This window comes from Nicotiana tabacum, chromosome 6 (genome assembly GCF_000715075.1).
Source record: "Nicotiana tabacum cultivar K326 chromosome 6, ASM71507v2, whole genome shotgun sequence".
Lineage (NCBI taxonomy): Eukaryota > Viridiplantae > Streptophyta > Magnoliopsida > Solanales > Solanaceae > Nicotiana > Nicotiana tabacum.
The window spans coordinates 13,795,324-13,812,720 of record NC_134085.1 but is presented as its reverse complement, the minus strand read 5'-3'; the positions used below and the strand labels follow the sequence as shown (position 1 = coordinate 13,812,720).

The 17,397-nt window shown below is 37.5% G+C and overlaps 1 protein-coding gene across 1 annotated transcript; it reads right to left on the bottom strand.

The window, feature by feature from the left end:
- Positions 1–6,418: 6,418 nt before the first annotated feature.
- Positions 6,419–7,976, bottom strand: LOC142181450 (acetylajmalan esterase 2-like). The gene has a single exon (XM_075254367.1). The coding sequence runs from the start codon at positions 7,772–7,774 to the stop codon at positions 6,617–6,619; it is 1,158 nt and encodes a 385-aa protein (XP_075110468.1). The 5' UTR covers positions 7,775–7,976; the 3' UTR covers positions 6,419–6,616.
- Between the last annotated feature and the right edge of the window lie 9,421 nt (positions 7,977–17,397).

Below are 17,397 nucleotides of genomic sequence, written 5' to 3'. Positions count from 1 at the left end.
TCATGACCCGATGGGCACCCGGTACCTTACTTAACCGAGTACAAACGTAACGAATCTTTCCTATTACATCATCATATACACGTGACATACTGGCCTAATAGGCTAACATAATCATTTATAAACTCAAAACAAAGGTCGACAAGGCCGTACAATCTTTCACGTACACGACATACGTCTACAAGCCTCTAAGAGTACGTAAATGTCATAAATATGGGGACAGAGTCCCGCCATACCAAACAATACACGTCTAAATCATACTAATCAAACAAGCAACTCCGAAGCAAATGGAGCGCACCAACATCTTCCGCTGAGCTAATAGCCTACTTGGAGGACTCTCGACCTGTCTATCGGGACCTGCGGGCATGAAATGCAGCATCCCCAGGCAAAAGGAACGTCAATATGAAAAATGTACCGAGTATGTAAGGCATATAAATAAGTACATAACATACATGGAAGAAATATAGAGTAATTGACTCAACTTGTAAGTCTGGATAACTCTGTAAATCATAAATTACTTTTAGCGTCATGCATATGTGTATGAATGTCATATCGTGCATTGCTACATGTTACATAACATCATCAACCACTGAAGGCATCCCATCATATCATATCGGTCACTGTGTGCAAAATCATCAACGTATATCAGCTGATCAAGTGGTGGTGCATATATAACGCCATAACTTTTCTCATATCCCATATACATATATATACATACATATATACGCGTATATAATGTCATCTGGTTACGGGTTAATGTACATGAATGCAATGCATAAAAAGTACATTAATAAAATCTTTCGGAATGTCATAAAACCATTTTGCCTTTGAGTAATATCATAAAGTAAACTCTTTTCAATTTTCGTATTTTTCTTAGACCCATGAACAAATGATAAAATATTATGACACATGGAATTCAAGAACATAGATATCTCTAATATTTCTATGAATAGAGTCATTTATGGAATTTGTGCATTTGCACGTTTCGTTCGTATCGTATGGATCATGCCAAAAGAAAGAAGGGATAGCCTTAACATATCTGGAGTAGGGAAAACTCTTTATTATATTCTTGGAGAAGATTGCATCGTACTCCTTTAGAACCGCAAAATTTTACGTTGCTATGATTCTAACAATTCTCGTTGGAATTGTTTTGTGCAAGAATTTTCGTTGGAGCCTTTGTGGATTGAGTTTTACTACTGTTCTTGAAGTGTTTGAATCTAGGAGAAATGATATGGAAAGGGAAATGGATGTTCTGATTGTTATCAAAAAATGAAAGTGGAAACAAGACTTGTATTAAGTCTTTATTCATTAAATTCCTATTAACTTAGAAGATAACCACCTAATAATAGAATGACTAAGCTTCTTATTTTGTGGGTTTCTGCTACATTCTGAGGGAAAAGGATTAATCTTATCCAAATATATCCCCAATTAATTAGGTAATGTCCCGATACCCGATAATTAATTAATTACTGCAATATTGAGAATTATTCCCACTTACTTAAACTATTACTCACTTTTCACATACCTTATACACCTTACTAGTATGGTCATATGGTACCTCGTATGACACTAGTCCATAAATATCGGGTATTTTAGCTCGGGCCGTATTTTACCCCAAAATGCCAAACTTGGACAAAATTCATTTTCTTTGACTTGCTCCCCCTTTCACCTTCATGAATTTACCAATCGCTTGTGAAATAGCATAATCTTTATAATCTCTAAATAATCTTTTACTTGGACTAATGTCAATTACCTTACGACAAATTTAAGGTACAATACTTCAGGGTGCAACATCGTCGTAACTTAATACTGCGAAGCGTGACATCACTGTAATGTAATACTGCTGGGTGCAACACTGTCGTAACTTAATATTGAAAAGCGTAACATCAACACAATGTAATACTGCTGGTGCAATACCGTCATAACTTAATACTGCGAAACGTAACATCATTGTAATATATTCCTGCAGAAGGTAACATCATCGTAATATATTACTGCAAAGCATAACATCGACGTAATATTGCGGGGCGTAATATATATACTCAGGGAACAAAGCCCATACAAAAATAATCAAATTACAACCCCGAAATTGGTCAAACCCGACCCCCTGGCTCACGTCTCAGAATCTGACAAAATTTACATCAATGGAATCCTTATTCCCCCACGAGTTCATTCATACCAAAAGTACCAAAATCCGACCACAAATGACCCCTCAAATCCCTAATTTTAGGCCTCCAATTTGTTTTTAAGCCCTAACCCCCAATTTGCTACTGATTTTCCCATAGATGTTGGGCTTAGAACGTTAAAAATCACCATAAATGCGTTTGGGAACAAAAGACCTTACCTTTACGAAACCCTCTTGAATTCTCCCTTGAATTTGCTCTCCAAATCTTTTTCCAGTTTGAAATGTGATGAAAAATAACCCAAATTCGTGAATGGTGGAATATATATGTTCTGACCCAGCAAAACCGCATCTGCGGTCCAATTATTGCACATGCGGCCCCAGGTGCACATCTGCGGATTTCACTTATCCGCACAGCCACTGCACCTGCGCTAAGATTCCCATACCTGCGAAATCACAGGTGCGCCCAAATCCCGCATCTGCGACTCCAACCATCCCTTCACTTGACCGCATCTGCGACTCTGTTTTTGCTTCTGCGGGCCCGCACCTGCGGTCCCCAAGCCGCAGGTGCGGTTATGACAGGAACTTCAGTCATTCAGCTGCTAATTCCAACTCAAAACCTCCTGTCCATCATCCAAAATTACCCTGATGCCCTCGGGACCTCAACCAAAGTTGCGAGAAAGTAATATACCACCTTCCAAACTTATACCAATCTTCGAAACACCTAAAATAACATCGAAATATCAAATTAACCATAGATTCAAGCCTAAGAACTCTAAAAACTTCCAAATTCCGCTTTTGATCAAAAAGTCTACCTCGTCCGAATGGCCTAAAATTTTGCACACACATCACAGATAACACAACGGACCTAATGCAACCTCCGAAATTCCATTCCAATCCCTATATCAAAATCTCCCCTATTAACCGGAAAATATCAAAATTTCAATTTCGCCAATTCAAGCCTAAATTACTCCGGACCTCCAAAATACATCCTGATCACGCTCCTAAGTCCCAAATCACCCCTCGAAGCTATCCGAATCATCAAAACCAGATTCCGAGATCATTTGCTCCCAAGTCAAATTCCAATTGACTTTTCTAACTAAAGAAAATTTCCCCATAGGTGAATTAATTTAATATGTGATTAATTGTGGGGACTACGTATGCATAAAGTGAAGAGAGTCCATACATAGCTACTATTCCTAATTATGTCCGGATAGTTTTAGGTTTACACCATGCTTTGTGGACACCGCTCTTTGATTATATTTGCGAAATTGTAACAAATGAAATTAAGTTGAGGATTTTCCAAGGATTTAAAGACTTCAAGTTGAATTATCTTTATTTTTAAAAGAATCAAGAAAGGGTTATGATTTAATGATAAAATTATATTTGACCGTGTCGCATGTATGATCCGCGAGCGGGGTAATTCCTTAAATTTATATTTGACCGCGTTGCAGATATGATTCACGAGCGGGGTGAATAGATGCAACTATGGTTCGCACCGTTCGACCCTCGGCAATGCACAATTTACATTTATGTTGGATCGGGCTAAACGTCCTCGGTGGAATTTATGTGTGATAATAGAACTGGAGTCCTTTTTATAGCTTGTAAAAATTCATCGTTTGAGAGATCATTTGTTTTAAATAAAGGAATTGTTTTGGGTTGTTAAATATGACGAAAGAATTGTTCAACTATTTCATGTTCTGAGTTTTATTGTTATCTCTATATATCATGCTTAACTAGAACGTCATATTATTCTATTGTTGGCCCTAGTAAATGTCAGAGTCGACCCCTCGTCACTACTTCTTCGAGGTTAGACTAGATACTTATTGGGTACATATTTTTATGTACTCACGCTACACTTCTGTACTTAATTGTACAGGATCTGAGGCAGGTGCTCTGGCCACCAGTCCAGCGCGCAGATCTGACTCCTATCCCGAGACTTCACGGTGAGCTGCCTTCTGAGCCGTTCTGCAGCAGCTGGAGTCTCTCTTATGCTTTATTTTGCGGTCTATTTTCTTTCAGACAGGCTAGTGTTCTTTTATACATTCTACTAGATTGCTCACATACTTGTGACACCAGGTCTTGGCACACACACTAGTAGACTTATGATTTTGGTATTGTATACATGATTACGGCTTGTATTAGTTGCTTCCATTACTTTTGTTTCATTGGTAAATTTCTAAATCTTTTAACAAATGAAAAATTATTATCCACTCAGTAATTTACTTAAATGGGAAATCACTAGTTTAGTAAGCGTTGGCTTGCCTAGCAATGGTGTTGGGCGTCATCACGACCTACGATGGAATTAGGTCGTGACAATGCATATCCTACTAAAAAGTTGATTTTTTTTCCTTCAATTTTCCATGATCGTCAACTTTATATATATATATATATATTCCATAACTAGCTGTCTAAATCATGAACAAATTTTTTAATTAAACAATAACAACAACCTAGTGAGATCCCACATGTGTGGTCTGAGGAGGATAGTTTATACGCAGGCGTTACCCCTAATCCAGAGGAATAGAGAGGCTGTTTTCCATAGACCTGTGGCACGAGAAGAAAATATTTTAAATTAAACATCATGCATATATCCTACTAAAAAGTTGAAAAATTCTTTTTCCTTCAATTTTCCATGCTCATCAATGTATTTTGGTCCTTTTGGTTGTCTGGTAAGCAAGGTTGTCCAATATTAATGCTCAAACTTGGATTCCTCCCCCAAAAATTTCTTTGTTTATTTATCATTATCATTTTTTATCATCACCCCCCCCCCCAGTTCCTTCTTATACAATCATAATATTATGAAGTCTCATCAAATGAAAGGAGGAGTACTGCAAAAATTTTACCTACTTTATTCCTTGTGAAATTCGACCTAACACATTAATCTCTTCAATTGATGAAAGCATAAGTCCTGGCTGGGCGCGAGCTCCATTTCACCTCATGCTAGTCTTTATGGCATCTGAGGTCTTAAATAATGTCAATTTAGAAAATGGCTTAATCTAAGCAGTGGCAGATCCACCCTTTCAGGTGGGGTAGCATGACACCCACTAGGTTAGCAAAAATGTTAGATACATATGCTGTTTTTAAACAATGTTAAATATTCAATCTTAGTCACCTGCAGTCTCAAACTAAACAAAAGTGTCATGGCTAAAGGACGTTTTGCAAGTTTTTCTTGCATGTAAGGCTCATGTTCCAAGGTAAATACATACCGGCATACCAATCCAATAAGTACATGATACATGTATTCACTATTCACAAACATGGTTAATGCTAAACTGTAGTTAATTAATATACATCATCACATTAATTTATCACTTAACCATAATAAATTAATATAACTTAGTGTAAACATCCGGTATATAAATATAAGTACTGCTCTTAATCCCATAATATATACCAGTAATTAAGTAGGAATTGTCTTCCAGGCCATACAGAGGTGTGCTTTCGTACTTTCTGCCACTGTCGATGAGTTATATCTTTCACTGACTTTGATTTTACCGACTCTATCTCCTACTGTGTTAGCGAACAATAATAGCTCTCTTTATTGTAGGAAGGAAAATATAACTTCTTGTCTTCTTTAGCAGAAGTTTGCAAGTCTATAGGTCTTAACACTGCTGTTCTGTTTTTACTTTTTAGAGTTCAATCATCTATAATTACAGGCATAGACAAATCAAGAATACATGCAATGAGCGCACTTGCATCTACTATATGAATCTAGGACTATAAATATGAATAGAGAATAAATTATTTTCTACACTTTGAAGACAAGTGCATGAAAAATATCACTTTCTCTGCAAATAGCTAAATACATCAGTGCATTTTACGAAAACACTAACATTTCCATGTGCATTTGTTATACAAAAACAGCCTACTTTAAGGCCACAACATCCACATATATGTTCATTTGTGGATATTCTACGAGGTAACAAAAAATACAACATCCAGACTTTACAAAGTAGCTACACAAAAACCACCAAAATCTTTAACGCTTATCATTGATAATCATCTACACCATAGTCTAACGATCAAGTTCACCCACTCTCAAAAAGAATTCCATTCTCTTTACATCCTGAGTGATTCCCGTTGCAGCCTTGACTCGCAGATCCGAGCTGTATAATTTAAAAGCTGGGGATCCAAGGATAGAAAAGATCTTACCATGAATATCAGATACGTCATGCTCCCCTAACTTGCCAATTAAAATACTCATTCCCCTTAATTTATGTCTTCAATTTCAAAATTTCAGTGTTAGTAGTTAAAAAAAGAAAAACAGAAAACAAGAGGTATTGCATCATTCAAGACAAATCAAAGAATTTCTTATTGATTGGTAAAAAAAGAAAGGCATACAGTGAGAAGAGGGTATTAGCCACTGTACATACAAAACAATATTTGAGGGCCTACCCTATAGATCAAAGTACAAAACTCTTTGTTTGTTCGAACCTCTTCAGCAAAATTAAAGCGACTCAGATTGGCAGAGCAAAACAAATACTTTAGTAGTTACTAGTCCACTATGTTATTAGCATGCAACTCCAATAAATGCCTTAGAGCATCTCTAAATCGTCCATAAATCTTTGAATGGTGATGCCTTTTTGCAGCAGCTGCTCCATGACCTCGTTCGAACTTGAACTCTGGAAATACAAAACCCTTTTTGCTGAAGAGAGTATCAATCATATTCTTCGAAGCCTCAGGTGTCAATCGAAATCCATCCCAATGTATATGTGAAGCCCTATCAGAACATGCTACAACTCCTTCCTCTCCACACTGCTTATGCAGATCAAAATTAAAGGGACCGCTGCCAGTACTACCGCAACAAACCTTCATCAACGTCTTAGTCTTGAATCCCAAGAATGCATGATTTCGAATAATAGCCATGAACGCCTTGTAATAATCTGCATATATGATCTCAACTTCAGGGTACTTCAATCGCAGCTCCTCCAATGCTTGCCATAGATGATCATTGTGCAATGTTGCGAACAAATTTAGTCCTTTGTGACATTGAATTTTCCTGCTATTGTCGTTTTCGGGAAACATTGTTCGAAACCCTGGAAGGCAACCCACGGGAATAATTCCAGAAACCACAAAGTGTTTGGCCTCTGCATCTTTGATCAGTTGTTCGATAGAATTCTTGATTGTCTCCACAACATCAGGGACAAGCTTGGACACTTCAGAAATAGATCTTGTATGCAAAAGAGAGTGCTTGTAATCATTAAAACCAGGCTGATCCATAAAGACGATAGCTTTCTGAAGAACCTTGTTCTTGCCGCAGTCATGAAAAGAGAAGCAATCCTTATAGAAGAGTTTCATAAAGGCGGAAATCTGCGAGTGATGAGACTGCTGAGGCGCTGGGATGCCATTCTTGATGAAGGAAAAGGGACTCATAACTGTTGCTCCAGGCGTCATGAAACTAATACCGGACTCAAACTCAACGCCTTCTTCGGTGTAATGTTGTAGAGAAGGCAGACCAAGCACAGCGGCTAAATGATCAGAAGTAGAAGCAGAATCACTGTCTCCGAAGCTGTAAATGGAATAAAATGGGGAAGTTTCTGCCTGCACGTAAGCGGAACAAGGAGCGAAAAAGAAAGAGGAGATCACTAATAGAAAGATGAAGAAACAATGGTTGGTAAGGGAAGCCATTGAAAGAGATGAAACAGCGATCATAAGCACAAGGCAGGGGAAAACTTAGTTTAGGTTAGTGGTAGTATTTATAGAGGTCCCTCATCCGTGGAGTTTAAGCAATGTTACAGAAACCTAGTAGTAATAGGAAATCAAATTCTGACTGCGGCAGATTTCCATATATTCTTTGTTTTCTTACTTTTGCTTGAATTTGCTTGATTAAAAAGGCCTACGATTTAGGTAGGAATTTCCATATTCAATTTTGAAGCAGAATTTAAAACTATAAGGTAACTTTATTAAATGCCAAGAATTAGGAAAAAAATTCTGAATGGATTTCATTTAAGGAAACTTTCATAAGTATCACATTTTTAAATAATTGTATATACAGAATCCTAGCATCAATTAGTATATATCAAATGAGGCAGTGTATTATTTACATTAGTAAATACCTAAAAGAATTTGGCATCTCTTTAATGTCCGAGAATGTCGCAATGTTATCCCAAAAATCTCTCCTAAAAATTAGGACTTCACTTTTATCTCCTTAGTTCTTGCCATCATCTCCTAATTACATTTGTTGCTAACACATCATTCCCCTCCCGCCCATAAATCATGTTTAACCTCTCCTATATTCTTTTCCTGTAGCCTCTTAATAAAATGTACAACATATATTAAGTATATTATACATATATATCCGTCTATTATATGTTCATATATGCATCCATATCTTCCATTTTCACACCCAAACTCAACACCCAAGAATTATACCTAACCCAAGTACATGTCAATCAAGTTGCAGATGAAGTGCATACCATTTTTATACCTAAACACAATTTAATAAATAAAGTATCCATGTATTTTTAAGACGAAATACATACTATTTTTATAACTAAACACAATTAAAATGCATGGTATAATTTGGTTATCTAATTGTGTCTAGGTATAAAACTTGTGTGTACTTTGTCTTCAAAATATCCATTAGTATAATTTGATTCATTCTTAAAACGAGCACCTTATTGCTCAAACTTTGCAAGAGTTACCCCCTTCATACAGAACATTTGTTTCCGGATAAAATGCCAATAGGTCATTTCCCTCATTTTTTGCTCTATGTCCTCGTCTTCTCACTGAAGAGGAACACGTCAAAGCCATTTCACCTGATGATTTTCAACAGTCGGTGGCTCTCCTTGCTGCCACCGGACATTCTAGCGATATTAGTCGCTTCGATCAATAAAATCAAGGTTGTGTCTCTAATAAAAATCATGGGAGATTTCATAATAAGAATCGTGGCCGTGGATTTGGGCATAACAATTATCACACAAATTTTGGTAATTCTTCTCGCTCTTTCCCTGTTGGTCAAAGCATACCTGGCCCTCCACCTACTCCAAATGATACGAAATCGATGACACAATGTCAGATTTGTTTTCACTACGACCATACAACTTTGGATATTGCAATCACTTCAACCATTAATTTATTCCACGTAATTCTCCCAAAGGTTTGTCAACAATGAGCCTAAAAAAAGTACCCACAACAATCTGGTATCCTGATACGAGTGCCTCCTCACACATAATTAGAAATTCAAATGTCATTTCTGATCCTGTACCATATCAGGGTAATGCTCAAGCAGGGGCGGATTTAGGGGGGCGCAAGGGTGTTCACCCGAATACCCTTCGCCGAAAAATTACACTGTATATATAAGGCAAAATCTATTTTTTATTTCTATATATTAAGTTTTGAACACCCTTAACACAATCCAAAAATGTAGTTTAGTGGTCAAGGGAGTTCAAAATCTACCTAAGGTCATGAGTTCAATTCTCACTAGCTACAAAAAAAAAATTTTTGAACCCCCTTCGTGGAGATCCTGCCTCCGTCACTGTGCTCAAGTGATGGTTGGCAATGGTAACCTACTTCATATCTCTCATGTTGGTCATAGTTTTCTTCCTACTTCTAAACAACCTTTGCTTCTTAAAAATATTCTTTTTTGTTCCTCAACTTAAGAAAAAATTGTTATCTATTTATCGCCTTTGTGTAAACAATAAATGTTTGCTAAATTCACTTAATGTTCATTTTCCATTAAGGATCCGAAGAGCAACCACATATGCTTCAATGTACAAATTCTAGCTTGCTCTATCTGTTTTCATCTTCTTCAAGATTCACTCTATCAAAATATCCTACTGCTTTGTTTGGATCTGCTTCGCAATCTTCATTGTGGCACAAATGGCTTGGCCATCCTGGAAAACTTGTGTTTGATGTATTTTCATGAAATAAAGTTATTTCTAGCTCTTCATGCTTTAATCCTTCTATGTGTAATGTTTGTCATTTGGGAAAACAATCTAGGCTCACATTTTCAAGTTTTACAAGTACAACAAATAAATCTTTCCTTTTAATACACTCTAATGTGTGTACATTTCCTCTTGTATTCAATTCTGGTTATTTTTATTATGTGCTTTTTGTGGATGATTGTACCAAATTCTCTTGGACATATCTCATGCATAAAAAATCTGAAACATTTGACAAACTTCTTGAATTCTATAATACGATATCATGTGTCTTTGATTCATCAATTTCATATTTTCAATCTGACGGGGATAAAGACTATAATAATACTCAGTTTAAGTCCTTTTTCTGTGACAATGGTATTACTCACTGATTTTCTTGCCCATATACTCTCCAGCAAGATGGCCATGCTAAATTGCAAACATCGACACCTCAATAATGTTATCCATTGCTTACTTTTTAAAGTTAATGCCCCACTATCATTTTGGCTTAAAGCTCTGGTTTATGTTACTTATATTATTAACATGCTTCTACATTAAAATTTGAAGTTTTCCTCACCATTTAAATGTTTATTCCAAAAAGAACCAGATTTATCCATTGTAAAAATATTTGGGTATCTTTGTTATTCACGTACTGTCTTTGATCATGGTCATAAACTCCATCCACGTTCCACTCCTTGCTTATGTGTGAAGATTTCTTCCGATCACAAGAGATACATGTGCCTTGATCCTTCAACTAACAAAGTGCTAATTTTTAGGTATGTAAAATTTGTAGAAGATATATTTTCTTACCCTTTTATGTTTCCAGATTCTAACCCTGCTAAATTTCTTAGCAACTTTGATTTTTTCCCACATCAACCTCACTTACATCATCTCCTAATATTTCTTCACCACAACCTACCCATGTATTTCTCCCCTTAAATTATGGGATTCAAACATCTCCTTCAAATTTTCACGCCAACACACTTCCTAATTCACATGATTCTTGTAATTCAGCTCCATCTAATAATTCTCCGTGTTCTTCCCCTTCTAATAATTTTCCTACTTCATCTCCACCTAGTAATTCTCATAATTCATCTCCCTCAAGAAATTCTCCAAATTTATCTCCCTCAAGTAATTTTGCTAACTCACCTCAATCAAACTCTTCTTTTCGAGTTGTCACGATCCAAAACTCATTATAGACCTTGATGGCGCCCAACGTCACAGTTAGACAAGCCAACAGTGAATTACAACTTAATTACGCATTTTATTATTTTCAAAATCATGAATTTTATTAGATAAAGAAATCAACGCATTAAAATCATGAAAACTTAAAATTAAATAGAATAGAAAATAAAGGTGTGTAAATGCTAAGCAAAATCACAAACAACATCTAGAACATCCCAAAACCCTGTGTCACAAGTGCATGAGCTTTTACTAAAGAGTATGATAATAATACATACGTCCAGAATGTAAATAAGGCAGGATAGAGTAAATAGTACGATGGAGACTCTGTGAGCTACGATACGTAGCCTGGCATGAGCTCACCATTAAATTCTCTTCAGCAGTTGCGCCTACGCGCCAAGATAACCACCAATTGAACTTGTCAAATCCTGCCCATTTAGTGCACACGTGTAGCATGAGTATGTAAATCAATGCGTGCCCAGTAAATATCTAGCCTAACCCGGAGAAGTAGTACGTGGGGTCTACATCGACACTTACTAGAGGTCCAATAAAGCAATATAATAAATCATAAGCAGATATGAGGCACACTACAATAATCGGGTAAATCTGTAAGTTACATAATCTTCCAAAAATTTCTTTTAAAGGTATGAGTTTCTCAGTCTTGTATTCTACCTCAACATCTTAGATGTATCAAGTGCCAATATCAAACGGATAAGGAATACCATAGAAAATGCCAGGCATCAGTAGGAGAATAATCTTGTGAATATTCGGACTGCCAGCGATATAGTGTACGATTATACCGAGGTTGTTCAGCCCGATCAAGAATAATGTGTACACTGCCGAGGGTCGAGCGGCACGAACCATAGATGCATCTATTATATTGTTGAGGCATTCGATCGCTTCATAATAAAAGAAGAAACTTATCGAATTACGAGTCATGTACGAACAACACAAATATAGGTGCATAATAGTGAATATACTCCTTTATGTTTCTCAGATATTTTGGCAACAACTCAAGGTTATAAAGATCGACCTTGTATACATATGTTTTTAAAACAATTTCAATAAAAAATTAAATTAGTTAAGCTAGCAAAATGAGTCCAAACAATTCAAATATTACATGATAAAGCTCTACATCTACGCGGACATAAACATGCTTTACCTAAGTATGGATTCTCGTCACCTCGTGCGTACATAGCATCCACAACTAGTAGTACATAATTATTACATCACCTAGGAGGTAGTTTACCCCTCACAAGGTTAGACAGGAGATTTACCTTGCTCCGAAGTTCCATAACCGGCTTCCACGCCTCTTTAACACTTCAAACCAATGCCCATCGATCCAAAACTAGTCAAACAATTTGCAAATCAATCAAAATATACTCCAATGCATATAATTTAACAATTTATAATAATTCTCAAATGTGCTCGATAAGTCAACAAAGTCAACCCTCGGGCACACGTGTCCGGATTCCGAAAATTCTTGAAGATAATCATTACCCATAGCACCACAAACTCACATATATAGTTCATTCCTGATTCCATGTCCAATTTCGTGATCAAAATCTAAAAATACTAAATTCTAGGTTTTCCTCCAAATCCCACAAATTTCATGATTAAATCTATATATAAACCATCTATATTTGGGATGCCCAGCTGCCCTGCCCTTCACGTTTGTGCTTCGCCCTCACGTTTACAAAGTCCTTCTGCCTCACAGCCACCCAGCTTTTTTCGCGTTTGTGACCTCCTTGTCACGTTTGCGTAGGTTGCCTCTATCTTTCTCCGCGTTCGCGACATCTCTGTCGCATTCGCGATGAGCAAAAATCCAGCCGCCCAAAATTCCTTCTTTGCGAATGCGTGAGACCCTTTGCGTTCACATAGAACGAAACCAGACACCAACACCAACAATTGCAAAACAAGGAAAAATGGTCCGAACCCATCCCGAAATACACCCGAGGCCCCCGGGACCCCGTCCAATCACACCAACCAGTCTCAAAACAGAACACATACCTGTTTGAGGCCTCAAATCACACTAAACAACATCAAAACTTTGAATCGATGATCAACTTTCTACTTTCAACATTCAAACTTCGACGAACGTGTCCGATTCTTACTTAAACATTCCGCAATGACGCCAAACATTATGTACAAGTTATAAATCACGATACAAACCTATTCCAAGGCTCGAAACCTCAAACAGACATTGAAAATACCAAAGTCCACTTCAACCAAACTTAAGAAATTCTTAAACCTTCAAAATGCCAACTTTCCATAATAAGCGTCGAAATGCTCTCGGACCACCCAATACTCAACCTGAACATACGCCCAAGTCCGAAATCATAATACGAACCTATTGAAACTTTCAAATCCTGATTCCGAAGTCGTTTACTCAAAAATCAAACCTTAGTTAGCTCTTCCAACTTAAAGCTTCCGAATTTAGAATTTTCCTACTGAAACAACTCCGAACTTCCCAAAAATCAATTCTGACCACACGTATAAGTCATAAAACATGAAGTGAAGCTACTCACGGCCTCAAACTGTCGAACGACGCACTAGAGCTCAAAACGACTGGTCGGGCCATTACATTCTCCACCACTTAAACATATGCTCGTCCTCGAACGTGCCAAGAATATTCCGGAGTTGCCCAAAATCACTATTTAACACCTCGTGCACCTACCCGTGTCACCACAACACATGTGAGCACGTTAGCTCGAGCCAGACCTCAAATCTTCCCTATAACCTTAGCCAACAAGCTTTAGAACCAAATTCCATCATCCAGAATTCTCCGCGAGACCCGATTGTAACATATAAACACCGCATCAATCACTAGACACTGCACCAAAATATGATCATGCGCCTATGGTGAAATCACACTATGCACCACATAAGTCGTTTGCCCATAATAACATCCTCTAACCATAATAGCTGCAATTTCACAAATCTGATGCCCACAATACACCTCATAACATATGTAGCCCTGTTCCAACTCTCGCAATACTACCACGATGAAAGAGATGTGTAGAAACTCATACCCACCTATCCAAATGAATAAATCATGGAGTTCCTTAACCTGACAAGAACCATTACCTCGTTCTGAAATGAATAACGATATTTTCTCTCTAATATACCCTACACAACTCCGATCGCACTGTTCTCAGTTCCAGTAACCTCGTCTCACCCAGTACAAGTTGCTCGGGCAATAAGCTGCCTCAAACACCGTCTAAAATCTCATACAGCGCCATCAAAGAGCCAACTAGCTACAACTCGAATATGACCCACAGGGAAGAACGAACTCTGGCAAAGAACCATCCAGTAACAAATAAAATGGCCAAACTGATGCTATGCCTCTATCTCAGAGATAGGAAACAAGGTACACAAAATAAGCATAAGGAACCCTACTTAACATCTCGTTGTTGCGGCATGCAACCCAATCCAACTATGATAATGTTGCGGCGTGCAACACGATCTAAACATGAACTGTTTCGGTGTGCAACCTGATTTACACAACATACATGTGGCAGCGTGCCACCCGATCCAAACAACGTATCCGTGGCGGCATGCCACCCGATCCATAAATAACAATCAATAAGGAAACACCCATCAAGACATTATACCTATACTTATGAAACCTCAAGTTTTGGTCTAAAGCGCCATAATTCTTTTGGGATCCGTTTACACATAACAAGGCCGTTTGAATCAAATACCTCCCAAGTCAATCAAATTATGGTGGTTGCCAAGCTCGCACGTACTACCACAAACCACATGTATAACTTAATACACCGAAGGAACTAATCGTTGCCACAATCATGCTGATTCAAACCATTACTAACCAACCTAATTTCTTCTAATTTTCTCTTGACTTGCCTTAGAAATAATAATTGCTCCATTCGAAAACATAACGAAATCAATCAACAATCATCCCGAGTGACCCGAATCAGAGACCACATCATCTCAATACCCATGAACCATCTCATACCCTCCTCAAGTGCACAATAGCATCTCTAACCGGTACACCCATTCTGCAAGACCTTCTGCGATTTCGAAGCTATTTATCCATTTCCTCTAATACTAACCCGTAAACCCGATGATAACATAGAAAATCCTCCAAGTATTCTTCCAATTCTACTGCAAAATCTAGATCTTTAGCCATACAGCAAACCCAAAATCCTTAGACACCGCGCTTACATCCTTAAACCCATTAGAACCACTATTGAGAGCTACCAACTTTGACCTGGTCCCGAATCTAATCAAACTCCAACGCTCTGTTAGCATATGAACACTCCCAAAGAAGCAAACAGATGAATTTTTTTCCTTGTACATCACATCCACAAGAAGCATAAACTCTAAGTCTTCCCAAAACCTGCACATGAATCGATAAGGCAAAATATAGCACATATTCATCAAGTTCTTTGCTTGAATTACCCCTGATGTGTTTTTTATTAGTCATAAATTAACCATGAATGCACCGATAACCAGAAACTGCTCAAGCAGACAATCATGCGATCCAATCGTAGGTGGTGGGTGATAAGTGGGGATTTTGACTACTTATTAGCACCACCTTTTAGCTTTCGTTTTAGTCTAAAAGTGTTTAATTGTGTTCCCAAAAAATTGGTGAAACATGCTTAATTGCATGACTATTGGAAAATGTTCCACTAACATGAAATCCAACTCAAGAAGGAGTGATCTGAACTCAAGAACAAAACAGGCACATAAGCTCAAAGTGCGGACTGCAGATTATCATCTGCGGCCACAAATTGTAAAGAAATTTCTATCAAAGACAAGTGCAAAGTGCGGTCCGCACATGACATGTGTGGCCGCAGAAGCTAGGAAAGAGCAAAAGTTCAGAGAGTTTTCATATCAAGTTTAACGGAAGTGCGGACCGCACAATTATTGTGCGGCCGCAGAAGATCAGCAACGCCGCCGCAGTTGCATTTGTGCGGTTTGTAGAAGAGCCATGTACGGCCGCACTCAAAAATGTGTGGACCGTAGAAAAAGAGAGATGCAGCCGCGATTCAGAATTGTGCGGCCGCAAGATTCAAATCCTGTTAAGCTGAAGCATAGTGCGGACCGCACATGAAATTGTGTAGCCGCAGAACCTTCGAAAGGGCATTTTTGTCCGAAAATTTTCGCTCTGTATAAATAGAAGGGTTTTACTTTTTTTAGGTCAAGTTGTGATATCAGCAACCACAACTGACATTGAACTCTTTGAACATAGATTTCATTCTTTTACTTGTTAATATAGTTTAATTATCATTTCTTCTTCTATTTTTTCTGTTTTAAGCATGAATAGCTAGATTCTTACTAGGGTTGCTACCTAACCCTAGAGTGTAAATCTAATGGGTGTTTGATTTATTATTTGTTTATGGTTGGTATTTATTATTTAGCCTTGTTCTTGCTTTTAATACTAGAATTAATGGTTGCAAACATTAGTTCATGCCTATTTGACTTGGTCTCTACTTGAGAAAGAGAGACTTAGTCTAGGAAAACTTGTCTAACAAGAAATTGGGTAATTCAAGAGATTAATAGTCCCAATTAAAAGGATGAACCTAGATATAGTAAAACCCGACTTGAGCTTTGTATCAATCGTTTTGTTCAATACCCATTGGACTTGAGAAAGCCAAATTGGACAAAACCAATGTCTTACCGAGAGGTATTGAGTGGGTACTTGAGTGTTGATAGCTATAATACACCCTGACCAATAAAATAAGCTTTAAAATTTACAACCAGTTAGGCAAACACCTAAGTAAAGGTCATAGCCCTAGGTCTTTTACATCATTTGAAAAACAAAAAAAACAGTCTCCTAGTTTTAATTCTTAGTTGGTAATCCTAGTTTAACTTAGAAACAACTCAATTTTGTAGAAGTGCAATTTGAGAATAATCGAGCGCATTCACTATAATATATACTCCTAAGTCCCATTCATAGCTCCCAGTGGAATTCGACCCCAACTCCATGTTGGGTATTGCTATTGCATCAATCATTTCATAACCTCAAATAGAGGTGTGACTTGGACGAGATAATTTTTTGGCGTCGTTGCCGGGGAGCTAAAAACGGATTTAGCTATATATTTGGTTTTGTTGTGAATTGTCTTCTTTTCCTTCCGTGTTATTGATTTTTATGAATCAATTTTAGGTGCAACAATGGCCTCAACAATGATCAACTCGCAAACATGCCTATGGGGGATGTGGACGTGGAAGATGACCAACTTGAAGAGGTTCTTCTTGAACCTCAAG

Excerpts from the sequence above, each read along its gene's own strand:
- LOC142181450 (XM_075254367.1), bottom strand. The coding sequence starts at position 7,774 with ATGATCGCTGTTTCATCTCTTTCAATGGCTTCCCTTACCAACCATTGT.